Source organism: Lithobates pipiens, unplaced genomic scaffold (assembly GCF_037356315.1).
Source record: "Lithobates pipiens isolate NorthernLeopardFrog02 unplaced genomic scaffold, aLitPip1_a1.2 Scaffold_18, whole genome shotgun sequence".
NCBI classification, from domain to species: domain Eukaryota; kingdom Metazoa; phylum Chordata; class Amphibia; order Anura; family Ranidae; genus Lithobates; species Lithobates pipiens.
This window is the reverse complement of record NW_027507758.1, coordinates 83,963,950-83,977,669: the sequence shown is the minus strand read 5'-3', so window position 1 is coordinate 83,977,669 and position 13,720 is coordinate 83,963,950. Positions and strand designations below refer to the sequence as shown.

At 46.8% G+C, this 13,720-nt stretch overlaps 1 protein-coding gene across 2 annotated transcripts in view; it reads right to left on the bottom strand.

The window, feature by feature from the left end:
- COQ8A (coenzyme Q8A) overlaps positions 1–13,720 on the bottom strand; it is a 118,079-nt gene that overhangs the window by 84,975 nt on the left and 19,384 nt on the right. The window contains exon 2 of one of the 2 annotated variants that reach the window (XM_077485862.1): positions 8,428–8,632. In XM_077485862.1, coding sequence (XP_077341988.1) covers positions 8,428–8,604 — 177 coding nt within the window. In that variant the 5' untranslated portion in view covers positions 8,605–8,632. The remainder of the gene's footprint in view (positions 1–8,427; positions 8,633–13,720) is intronic. The other variant, XM_077485863.1, reaches the window with a different exon arrangement.

The window sequence follows — 13,720 nt, the reverse complement described above, 5'->3', positions numbered from 1 at the left end:
CATTTAAAAAATGACATGCAGAGGAAGAGGCAGGCCCTTCCGCAGGGGTGGTAGGGGTAGGGCAGGAGCAACAGGCTTGAGCCAAAGTGGGAAGTTGCAGAAGGTGCGTTCAATTACTTTAAAGGATGCACCAGACTTGGTTGAGTGGCTCGCTCAGCCTTACTCTTCTGCACCCTCCTCATCCTCTCGATCTGCACCCTCTTCTTCACTCTCTGCTATGTGCACCCCCAAAGACACTACCACCAACAACACGACCACCACCACCACCACCACATACCTTCCGCTTGAGTCACTGGAATTATTTTCCGATCCATATCAAGAGGACATTTCTGATGCGCAGCCACTCTTGGTATTGGATCAGGAAGAGGAGGTAGCAACAAGCGCTACTCAGCAGTCTGACGCCAGTACCCAGATCAGCCCAAGGAGGAGGTTGGTCCCCGGTGTTGCTGCCTACTCCGAGATCTCTACTTATAGCGGTGGGGAAGGTGACGTTGATGATGACGTGTCTAGTGATGTCACGTGGGTGCCCACAAGAGAGGAAGAGGAGGGGAGTTCAGAGGGAGATATGGACCAGCAGATAGGGAGGAGAAGCAGCAATGACTTACATTGCACAGCAGGGACAAAGCAGACTGCAAATGTATCAGGAGCGAGTCATCGACCATGTACGGTCACATCTGGCGCTCCCAGGACACCGGCACATGGCTCCGCAGTGTGGGCTTTTTTTAACGTGTCCGCTGCTGACAATAGCGTTGCCATCTGCAATCTTTGCAGTCAACGCGTTAGTCGCGGTAAGCCCAATACTCACCTAGGGACGACCGCCTTAAGAAGGCACATGAGCAGCCATCACCGAGCCCAGTGGGAGCAACGGAACACACAAAGCCACACTGCAGGCTCTCACCGTCCAGCCTCGTCTTCTACTTCTCCTTCTCCTCTCTCCTCACAATTGTCCTCCACTCCACCTTCCATCACGCCAAGCTCACATTTTTCTGCAAAAAGGCAGGCTTCCGTGGGCCTAATGTTTGAGCGTAAAAAAATGATGACGCCGGATAACCCTCTTGCCCAACGGTTGGCGGCTGGCTTGTCAGAACTCATAGCCCGCCAACTACTGCCATATAAACTGGTGGACTCGGAGGCCTTTCGCAAATTTGTGGCCATTGGAACACCACAATGGAAGGTCCCAGGAAGGAAGTATTTCTCAGAGAAGGGCATCCCAGAGCTATATGGCCATGTTCAGCGGCAAGTGAATGTATCTCTGGCACACAGTGTCGGTGCCAAGATACATCTGACCACAGACACGTGGTCTAGCAAACACGGGCAGGGAAGGTATATCAGTTTTACTGCCCACTGGGTGAACCTTCTGACGGCCGTCAAGCATGTAACCCGTGGCACCCGTGTAGATTTGGTTTTACCGCCACGGATTGCATGCAGGCCTGACTCTTCTTCTCCTCCTCCTACTCCATCCTCCTCCCTCTCCTCCTCAGCTGCCTCCTCCTTTTCCGCTGCTAGCGTCTCTTCCACTGCACCGCCCAAGCTCCCCAGAACCTATTCCACATGCCAGGTGAGACGTTGCCATGCCGTGCTGCGTCTGTTGTGCCTGGAAGCAAAGAGCCACACTGGCCCGGCACTCCTTTCAGCTTTGCGTTCACAGGCAGATGAGTGGCTAACACCGCTCAATTTGACAGTTGGTAAAGTGGTGTGTGACAACGGTGCCAATCTGCTTAGCGCATTGAAACAGGGCAAAATCACGCACGTGCCGTGCATGGCACACGTCTTAAACTTGGTCGTGCAGCGATTCCTTGTCAAATACCCTGGGGTCCAGGACATCTTGCGGCAGGCAAGGAAAATCTCGGCCCATTTCAGAAGATCTTACACGGCCATGGCTCGCCTTGCTGACATTCAGCGGCGACACCATCTGCCGGTCAGACGTCTTATTTGCGATTGCCCGACGCGATGGAACTCAACCTTCTATATGCTTGATAGGCTGCTCCAGCAGAAACGTGCAGTTAACGTCTACCTGTATGAACTCTGCGAAAGAAACGGTTCTGGGGAGCTGGGTTTTTTTTCACCGCGCCAGTGGCTGCTCATGCGCGACACATGCAGACTTCTGCGGCCATTTGAGGAGATCACCAAACTGGTCAGTCGCAGCCATGGCGCCATCAGTGACATGGTACCTTATGCCTTCTTTCTGGAGCGTGCATTGCGTCGTGTCATTGATCAGGCTGTGGAGGAGCAGGAGCGGGAAGATGAGGAAGTCGCAATGCTGGATGAATTCCCAGGGGGGGCTACTCTATCTGAGACAAGTCAACAACAGGAGTCTGATGAGGAGTCAGAGGAGGATGGTGCCGGGGCGGATGAGCAGGAGCAAGAAGAGCATGCTTTAAACCTTTCTGGGATCCCTGTTGTGCGAGGATGGGGAGAGGAGAATGAAGAGGACGACATTATCCTGGATGATGAGCAGGAGCCAGGCCACCACACCGCTTCCACTTTAGTGCAAATGGGGGCCTTCATGCTCCAGTGTTTTAATAGGGACCCCCGTATAAAAAGCATGAGGGTCAAGGACCAGTACTGGGTGGCAACGTACTTAGACCCCCGGTACAAACACAAAATGGCGGAAATGTTACCGCCGTCGCAGAGGGCTGTCAGAATGCAGCACTTCCAGGCCTTGCTTCGAGAAATGCTGCATTCTGCTTTTGCGTGCGCTGGCAGAGGAGCAATTCCCACTCCCAGAGAAGGATTTGCGGGTACCAATCCAACAGCGCCTGCAAGAAGAGGCCGGTTTGAAGATGTGTTGGTGACTTCGGATATGAGGTCATTCTTTCAGCCGACCCATCGACAGGTGTCATCCGGATCCAGCATCAGGGAACGCCTAGACCGTCAGGTGTCCGACTACATTGGGTTAACGGCCGATGTGGACGCTCTGAGGAGTGATGAACCCCTAGACTACTGGGTGGGCAGGCTTGACCTCTGGCCAGAGCTTGCCCAATTTGCAATCGAACTGTTGGCTTGCCCCTCATCCAGTGTCCTGTCCGAAAGGACGTTCAGCGCAGCAGGGGGGATTGTGACCGATAAGCGTACTCGCCTAGCTCACCACAGTGTTAACTACCTCACATTTCTAAAAATGAATGAGGCATGGATCTCGGAGGAATTCAACACATGTGACCAGTAGACCATGTATATGTCTATAAACTATTTTTTTAATCAAGCACACAGACCTTCTTAATTCATTTGGCTCACTTCCTTGACCCAAAAAAGCACACCGTACTATATGCCCCTACCCTCCTCTTTGAAGAGGTTGAGCGGTGTCATATTTCTACTGGGGCTGCTTATGATATCCCTGTGCTGTGCTGACTTCCTCCTGGGGGTTCTTATTATGAAGGGATCACACTATCCCTGTGCTGTGCTGACTTCCTCCTGGGGGTTCTTATTATGAGGGGATCACACCATCCCTGTGCTGTGCTGACTTCCTCCTGGGGGTTCTTATTATGAGGGGATCACACCATCCCTGTGCTGTGCTGACTTCCTCCTGGGGCTGCTTACGGTGCTGCTGTCAGTGCTGTATGTCACGGTGCTGCTGTCAGCGCTGTATGTCACGGTGCTGCTGTCAGCGCTGTATGTCACGGTGCTGCTGTCAGCGCTGTATGTCACGGTGCTGCTGTCAGCGCTGTATGTCACGGTGCTGCTGTCAGCGCTGTATGTCACGGTGCTGCTGTCAGCGCTGTATGTCACGGTGCTGCTGTCAGCGCTGTATGTCACGGTGCTGCTGTCAGCGCTGTATGTCACGGTGCTGCTGTCAGCGCTGTATGTCACGGTGCTGCTGTCAGCGCTGTATGTCACGGTGCTGCTGTCAGTGCTCTGTATTACGGTGCTGCTGTCAGATGCCTCTATCACGGTGCATGTGTCATTCCGGTATGTCACGCTGCTGGTGATCATCTCCTGCACCCTCTTCTTTGCCTACCCTGGTCCCTGACCTTCCCTCTCCTCCATTGCCTTCATTAGCTCCATAGTCCTGAATTGTTAGAACAATTTCCCAAATAAAATAAAAATGCTTGTAGTTATCGATCCCAAATTCACCTCATACATGTATTATGTCATTGTCCAGATGGTGGGACTACGTTTTACCCCCTAATAATTACCACGTGGCCGCAAATTCGACATGAAGGTTTGCAAAGTTCGCCTCCCATTGAAGTCAATGGGGCCCGCGGCGAACGGTCGGTTTCGCGAACGTTTGGGTCCGTTCGCATTTCGCGTTCGCGAAACGTCCCGTCGGAAGTTCGTCCATCACTATCCCTCACATTAATTTCCTATCCAGTCACTGACTTGCAATTACATACTGTCTGTCTGTGCACCCCACCTTTAGCTGTGGTTTCAATCCTCCAACCCTTACGTCACCACATGACACATTTAGCAGGAAGAAAACCACAGCAAGCATCAGACACTCCTCTAAGTGCCAAATGAATTGTTGTCCAGAGTGGGTAGCTGCACAAAACAAAACAAAGAGGAAGTAAACTTATGTGTATTATTTGTACCGATAGGCAGGTCTATAAGAAGACTTACCTATAGTAGGTACTGTAAATATCTCCTAGATGTGTGCAGTTTTGGAGATATGTACTCTGTATTCAGCTAAGTATTGGTGCATGGGCTCGGAAGGAATGGCCACCCATTTTTTTTGTTCCCCCCCCCCCCCCATCAGAACCTTGTGGCATGTCACATGGCTCCAGCTAGTTACATAGCCGGAGACCATGGACACGAAAGAAAGACAGGAGAAGATGGATGCGGCCTCCAGCGGGACGACGAGGGCTTCAGTTGCAGGTAAGTTTAACAATGTGCATTACTAGCACATTATGCAGGTCAGAATTTTATTTATTTTTTAAACCCCGGAATTTTACTTCCGCTGTAAAAGAAGTATAGCCAAAGCTTTTTTGGCTGTACTTCTATGGACCACAGGAGTACAGTTTGGTCTGCACTCCTGTGACCAGCTTTCAGCCGACAGTGAGCTAAAGCCTGCTCTGGGCCGATCTAGGCTCTGAAATATGGTCAGGATCCACCCAGATGCTTTGCCCGGAAGCTGGTTCAGCCTCTCGACAAGGCGCTGGGAGACGGAGCCATCTACTCCCACCACGCCTCTCCCCACAGCCAACTCTCTGCAACCTGAAGACTAAAGAGCTGAACAAGTAGTGTTTGATTTCTCTGGTCTCTGTCTGGAGCCGGCGGGGGGACAGATGAAGAATGAGAATTTGACAAATCGCATACTTTTCTTTTAATAAAAAGGTGTGTCGACACTGTCCTGCACACCGACTTTTTTTTTTTTTTACAATGTAAGAATATGCTAATGGCACATGCATATATGGACCCTCTACTCTAGAGTTTCAGAATCAGTTGCGGTTAAGCCACAATATGAAGGACTTATTCAGGGTGAGATGTAAAAACCAACTGTGTGCAATAAGCAGCATAGCTGGCTACATATCGTTGATATTTACAGGTCAGCTCTAAGCGGGCATAGTCAATATGGTCCATGTGCACTGGACACAAATGTCCAAGTGCATGAGCTCTAAATGTAAGTGCAGGTACCTTATAAAATGTTTGTACGGCTCCTTTACAAAAACACTGCTAACCTGGACAAGTGCACTTTAACATTCATTCCAAAATCCTGCTTTTATCCATCTGTTCTCAGAGTGGTTGTACTGAGAGATCAGCAGCCATGAGAAAACGTACACAGGGTGCATAGAAAAGCTTTTGGCTGGGATACAGTGTTCTGTTCCTTATTTATAAGGGGGGTGGGGGGTTTAACATTTTTCAAAGAGATAAAAGCATGCGCACAATTAAGGTTTTATTTATAGGCTCAATAACAGATGATACAGCTGCATAAAAGCAGTCATGGTTTTTCCAAATGCCTGCAAAAAAAAAAATATCACCCAATTGTGAAGTAGCTGCTGTCCCACCAACTGCTTCCAACCCAAGGAACCCAGCCAAAAAAATAAAATAAAAAAAAAAACTGGCCAAAGAACATGCATCAGCCAGGGGTACATTCCATGAAGACTGCACCATCTTCATATGAATACTCCATACCCACACTACTAGACCTTTCAGTTGTGGTTGACCACCCATTCCGCCTCTAAATACACCATTCCCTCGACCTCACAGATTCTGCTCTCTTTCCCGGTTCTCCTCCTACCCATCACAGTATGCCTCCTACCCACTTCTTTCGGAAGGGGTCCCCAAGGTCCTGTCCTCAGACCCCTTCTCTTTTCCATCTACACTTCCTCTCTAAGGGCTATACACATGGGTCAAACGTCGGGTAGCATCAGCCAGGTCAAAAGGCGGCTCATGTGTGCAGAGGCCGGTCAGACAGAAGCCGAGCATTTCAAGCTGGCTTGTGTCAAAATGGCACGACCTGAAAAAGGTCTGCTAATTAGCACCTGATCAGCGCTCTCAGCCAATGGCGGATCAGTGTGTTTTGGTGGGGGAGGGTCTCCCTGTCAGAACACAATAGCACAGCAGGAAAGATCAGATTGTTAATACAGCCGCTCCTCCTGTGCAGTTCAGTTTAATTTTTTTCGTTCAGCCCAAGACCAGGAGTACAATAACCTTAAAAAGGAGAGGTACAGAAAAGCTTGTTTGGCTGTGCTTCTCCTGCGGATCACAGGAGTGCAGTTTGTTTTGCATTCCCGTGACCAGTTTTTAGCAGACAGCAGGCTGACCTCACAGGGCCGATCCAGACTTGAGCAAGATCCCAACCATATGGTCGTGATCCACCCACATGCCTGGATCAGCAAAGCAATCCACTGAGAGGCTGAGTCAGCTGCTCCCTCCCCCTCCACAGCCCAGCACTCCAATGAGCATGGGGGGAGCACAGCAGAGAGCCAGTGACTGACAGTCACCAGCTCTCTGCTCAGGGAGCTTTGAGATTTGAGCAATCGGAGTGTTTGCTTGGGTCTCAGTCTTAGAGCCGGCGGGGGACAGATGCTGTATCGAGTGAGGCAAGTAGGAGTCTTGGATAAAAAAATAAATAAATAAAAAAATCCCATACTTCTCTTAATTATAAAAATGTTGGACTACTCTTTGTCCCTCAGCATTACCACATACTGAGGTTTTATTTAAATGGCAACTCCTTTCGTGGAGGGGGAAGTGGGAATTGTAAAGAAATAATATAGTGTATACAATTGGGACACGTCATATTGTAATTAAAATCAATCTTTCCTTTTCAATCTGCAGCCGCTGTAACTTTGCAGAGCAATATGGCTACCTGGAGTTGTTCTGTACAGTGTGTACTGACCATTCCAACATTTCCTGCTTGTGCGATTGGCTCACCAAATTTTCCAAAAAATCTGCATTAAGATACAAGTCAGATTTCAGGCATCCCCTGCAACAAAAATGTCCTTTTTGGTGAGATACTGCCAATAGGAACTCTAAAGGGATGCAGGCCCAGCAGATTTCCTCATAAGTGCTCTGCAGGTGCACAGCTGAGAGATAATTATGAAACCACTCCCATTAGACCCACTCAGGGATTTCTACAGAATAACAAAAAGGTAGAAATCTGAAACAAAAGGTTATAATCCTTGCAATGTACATAGATCACCCAGAGAGGGATTTTTTTTTTTCTCCAAAAGTGGAGTTACGCTTTAGCATATAAGGCTCAGTAAACACCTTGAGATTCTGCCAGCAACCTTCAGAGACATCCCCTTTTCCAGATATTCCTGACCACACTAAGCACAGAAGCAGATTTTGAGCTAGCATGGTGAGGTTGCATTGCTTTTGCTTCCTCGCTGGGACATATGGGATGCTCCAGGTGCCGTTTCTCCCAACCAGCCATTAGCTCCGGCTGCTGTCAATCAAATCCAGTGACATGGGAGCGGGGCCAAGTACCGCTGTGTCAATGGACACAGCAGCGGGACTCAGGGACATGCCCACACAGGTGTCCCCAGGGAAAGTGACTTTCCGTGTGGGAACCCGATTAAGGGGAGAAGTCAGGAGCTCTGGTGGGGTACCCCAGAAGAAGAGGATCAAGGCTGCTCTGTGCAAAACCCTTGCATGGAGCAGGCAAGTATAACATGTTTGTTATTTTAGAAAAAAAAAAGCAAACCTTTACAATCACTTTAATGAAAATGGATGATCGCCTGTAGCTCTGCTGAAATCTGACTTTGTTTGCACCTCCTGTCCTGAAGACAGATCAGGAAAGGGCTTTAAAATTTGGAAAACAAGGAAGAATCCTAAATGACAGCCATCACCAAAACAGGTATTGATTAAATTATTCCTCTGCCATACCGGTGTCCATAGAGGTGACAACTGAAGTTTTGGACTTTTCCAAGTGGAGCCTCAGACAGCAATTAAATAAACAGGGGTCCAATTTGCATGCTTTTCAAAACTGGGAAACAAATTATTGGCTGGAGTTACACTTTAATTAGCTGAAGCCCAAAAAACAGAACTCACCTGTACTCTACCCATAGCAGCACTGAAACGCTCCTCTGCAGCCACCTGCCAGCTTCTGGCCACGTTGGCAACATTTGTGCCCATCGCTGCTTGCCTCAGCTGCCCGGTCTGTACTTCCAGTATGGCTTTACTGAGCTTAGCCAGGCCTCGCATTAGCTTGACTGCGTCTCCCGCCATGATGGCTGTTTGCTACTTCCCACACCTGCTGAAATGAGAAAAGAGAAAAAATAAATAAATAAATAAATAAATAAATAAATAAAACCTATTACAAACGTTTGGGGGGAAAAACAAAAAAGGTTTTGTTCTGTTTTTATTTGAAGAAAAGTTTATGAACCATTTTATGACATTTACCAGTGCTGGTTGGGGCGTTAATGTCCCCTCATGTTTTAGACCAAAAAGGTTACTATCTTGTATCACACACAGCAGCATGTATTTAAAGTAGATCTAAACCCCAACTGGGAAATCGTCCTAAACCATTGCAACTAACAGCTACCCTCACTTTATTTTTAAATTCCACAAACTGTTGATTTCACCTTTCGTAATTTTATCATTTCTCTACCGCTGATCTCCTCCAACCGCTTTCAGCCACTTTCTGTCTATATGCACACTCCTACATCTGCTGTACACCATTGTTCTAGACCAGTTTCTTGATAGTGAGGACAGTGAACCTTGTCTGAGCAATGTGTGTTAGCACAGCCCCCGGCCTACACCAGGGTGGGACAGCTTGGCAACGCAGGGGCACAACTGGGAGACAGAAACTGTCAACCTATAAACAAAAAAAAAATAAAAAATAAAATAAAAGATTGCCTGCTCTTCATGGCAGGATCACCAGGGGTAATGTGAATGGAGGATACATTGAAGGATTGAAACAACTTCCATTAATATGGGAAAGGTTTGATGAGATTTTAGTAGAGGTGCACCAAATGGAAATTTTGGTACCCGAAAAGGCAGGATGCCCCAGCCGAAAACCAAAAATGACAATTATTAATAATTTTGTATATTCGATTATTAACCTGAACCATCTGATTTTTGGATCGTGTGTACAGGCCATTAAAAAAGCCCTAACAAATTCAGAAGCACTCATCTGTATATTCGCTTAGGGTCACTACCCCAAACATTGAACCAAAAGGACGATTGAGGGAGCCAGACAAGCAGCATTACAGAATGAAGAGTAATGGCAGCCATCAAGTGTTTCTTGGTAAAGTTCTCTCTGCCCCCTCCCCCCCCCTTAGGGAACCTCAGAGACCAGCATAGTTAGCAGCCAAAAAAAAAAAATCAAATATCCAATTAAAATAAATATCTGTAATTTTTAGGCACATAGGGGACCTGGTTCCCAAGATGTGTTGAACTCTGAACGAACGTATTATCAACAAGCCTGGAAAACACAGCTGTTCATAAAACTAGAAAACAAGCATGCAGCTTTAGATAAATGGTCTCCATTGATAAAGTCACTCTACCCCACCCTAGTGCGACACCAAGAACACAAACTGAGTAACAGTTGAGTAATATTGCATAAAAATGCTGAAAATTTGGCTTTACAGAGAGATTCGAATGCTGTCATCCCCCATATCCAGAAGCAGCAAACAAGCAATTGGGAAATGTGTCACAGAGGGGCCCACCGCACAGACACCATCACTCTGCCCGGAAAGAGGTTGTAAATCCTTATGTTTAACACAAACATGCCTATACTTACCTGCTCTGTGCAATAGTTTTGCACAGAGCAGCCCCTGATCCTCTTCTTCAGCCCAGCTGGCGCTCCAGGCCCTTATCTGGGAGCAACCATGCGGGCGGAATATGAGTCCTGCTGCTGCGTCCATCGACAGACAGTGGGACTCAGCCCCGCCCCCACGTCACTGGATTTGATTGACAGCAGTGGAAGCCAATGACTTCTGCTGCTATCAATCTATGAGAGAGAGAGAGAGAGAGCGAGCGAGCGAGCGAGAGAGCGAGAGAGCGAGAGCGAGACACACAACTAACAGGCCAGATTTTAAGTATTATATCACCTGTATGTATTTCAGTCATCTTGCTGACCTTTTATTGGGCCCTGAGAAAAGGAGTTGAGAACCACTGCCTTAAAAAGGGATTGTAAAGTAAAAAAAAAAAAAAAAAAAAAAATGTATATAATATAAATATATATATATATATATATATATATATATATATATATATATATATATATATATATATATATATATATATAACAAACATGTTATACTTACCTCCACTGTGCAGCTCGTTTTGCACAGTGGCCCCTGAACCTGCTCTTCTGGGGTCCCTCGGCGGCTGTCTGCTTTCTCCAGCAAGTACTTCTAACGTTCATGTGAGCTCTCTCGCATGGTGAGAAGCATCTGCGGGCGCGCTCCTGTGATATAGCCGCCGGCTGTATCACACGGCCCCACCCCCCGGCGCTCCGCATCATTGGATGCGATTGACAGCAGCACGAGCCAATGGCTGCACTGCTTTCAATCCATCCACTCCAGCCAATCAGCGGCCAGGCTGAGCGGCGAAGAGGACAGCGGGGGCGAGCGTGGGACTTTCGAGGGGTCAGGTAAAAAACGGGGGGACTGGGCGCAGGCAGTGAGATGTTTTTTCACCTTAATGCATAGAATGCATTAAGGTGAAAAAACATTTACCTTTACAACCCCTTTAATGCATTAAGGTGAAAAAGCTTTACAACCGCTTTAATGGACAAGCTGACAGTGCCTCTAAATTCAATCATGAAAAAGGTGACAGTTGAAAGCAAAAAAAATAAAATAAAGGTTACCTTAAGTGCCGGTTCACACAGGGGCGACACGACTTGCAGCGCGACTCACAGACGCGACCTGCACACGACTTCAGCAGCAACTTGCAAAATGACTTCTGTATAGAAGTCAATGCAAGTCGCCTAAAGCCGCCCCAAAAATAGTACAGGAACCTGTTTTCTAAGTCGGAGCGACTTGAGTCGCTCCTATTAGAATGGTTCCATAGTACAGTGTGAACGGGCACTGAAGGAGGACATGGCAATTCCAATGTAAAAAAAAAAATAATAAAAAAAAAAAAAAAAAAACACTACTATGTCAGTGGTTCTGAAATTGCTTACTCACTTTCATCACACTGCACACTGTGAGATTATTACAGTGTGCATTAGAAGATGCAGCACATCAGATCTAGTCCTTTCGTCCTCAAACTATAACAGGCCCACCACCCACTTTATTGGATTTCAGTTCTTTCAACCATGGAGGCTCAGCATCACATGTGGGCATTGCCAGAGTGCTCTACATGCAAATGCCACTGGCCAAGAAACGACCCCCTCCTCCAGACTCAGATCCACCCATCAAGGTATTTTCATATTTGCATAACGCCAGCCCATTGCTTGCATCAGAGTGGAGGGCACTTGGGAGCACTGTGGCAGGGCACTGATGTTTTCAGGAAGGCATGTACTGCACCATGCCAGCCCCCCCACTAGTTATGATCTTCCTGCATTGCATAGAGGAGCACCCAGTGATAACTGTTTTTTTTTTTTTAATAAGGTTTTTTTTCCAATTTCAGTGTGTCGAGAGGGACAGAGGAACAAAAAAGGCAGCAAACTATAAGCAGATTACAATTCAGCCTTTTCTTTAGAAAATAAATACAAAGGGCTGCCCAATGTGTCTGTATAGCTCCTACTGTCAAAATTATCACCAGTCCTATTGGGTACAAAAATAACTTCAAAAGCGTTTTTTCTTTAAATCTGAAGAACTAGAAACAAAGCAGTTAAAGGGGGTTTAATCACTTCTATTAAATATAAACAGAAAATCACAGATACCCAAGATCACAACTTGTATTTTCTGTTGTTGTGAAGGAGCCACGGAACATGTCCAGCTACTGACAATATTACATTCCCCTGTGATACAAAGACAATTTCTACACTTTAATGGCAAATTCAATGCAAAGAATTCCTTTTATCTATACTACCATTTAGTTCCAATACCCCCAAGCTGTACGAATACCCCCGTTAACAATTACAATTAGTGCACTAGAGTTTCCCTTTAAATCCCAATTCCTTATCCCCAGAAAGCAATGACTTGTACTAACCGGGATGACCTAAAAGGCCATAATAACAGAGCATTTTCCCCTAAAAGAGTAAAGACTTACAGAGCTCGGAGCGCTTCTCCCCGCAGTCTGGCCACACGTACAAAGCAGAATACTGAAGGGTTTTGCAGGAGGAGAGCACACAGGGTATGAAGTCACTAGACTGAACGTGCGGAGTATCACACTTCCACAAGGTAGTAGTCACAACCTACGTGTGAGGAGCAGACGGCTGGAGTCACAAAATGCTGCAACATTAATCATCCAAACACACAAACTTGCATCACTTCGCTGAAATTCTGATCTTTACATTTCTTGCACCCCAAATCTTTTCCCAGAGGCAAGTGCCTGTGTCTGCCTTGTACCCCCCTAAAAGGGTTTGAATGTTTTGGTACAAATTTTAAAATTAAATGTAAACCCCAACAAGCTTCCCTTTTGTTCGTTATTTTGTCTTTAGTTTTTTCTACAGTTACATCTTTACAGTTGTGCTCAAAAGTGTGGATATCATTGATATTGAAAATATGACTGATCATTCCAAGAAAACTGGCTTTTATTCAAGGTTCATGATCAAATGAATTAGAATTATATAGTTGTTGGCTCTTTTTTCACTCCCAACAGAAATCACCCTAAGGTTCACACTGGTGCAAAGCGGGAAACCCTGCGATTCAGTGCCGTATCCCACTTCACACCACAATCGCAACGGGGTTCACTCTGAGATCTGTGAACTGCTTTGGGTGTCAATGTACAGTTCATAACACCCCCAGATCAGTTTGCAGATCGCGGTGCGAACTGTGGAATGGTGCAAGAATCGGATCGCATAGGTGTGAACACCCATACAATATGATTCCAGTGCAGACCAAAACAAAGAGGGTCCTGCGCCTTTTTGGTGTGAGATTGTGATGCGGTTTCAGCCAGTTTGTATGACTGAAATCGCATCGCACAGACATCGCACTAGTGTGAACCGGCACAAAAATGGTCCGGATCAAAAGTTTCCATACCCTGGGATGCTTGACCTTGGTACGGACACACAAGGCGAGACACACAGGTTAAAAACGGTAATTAAAAAGGTTAAAGCGGAGCTCCACCCAAAAGGGAAAGTTCCGCTTTTCTGTCTTTTTCGGTTTCCCCAAGTCTAGATGGCGCCTGCAGCACCTGATAGCCAATTGAATAATTGGCTCGGGTGAGGACAGAGCGGGGAGAAGCGCTCCGAGCTCTGCAATTCTTTACTTTTAGGGGAAATTGCTCT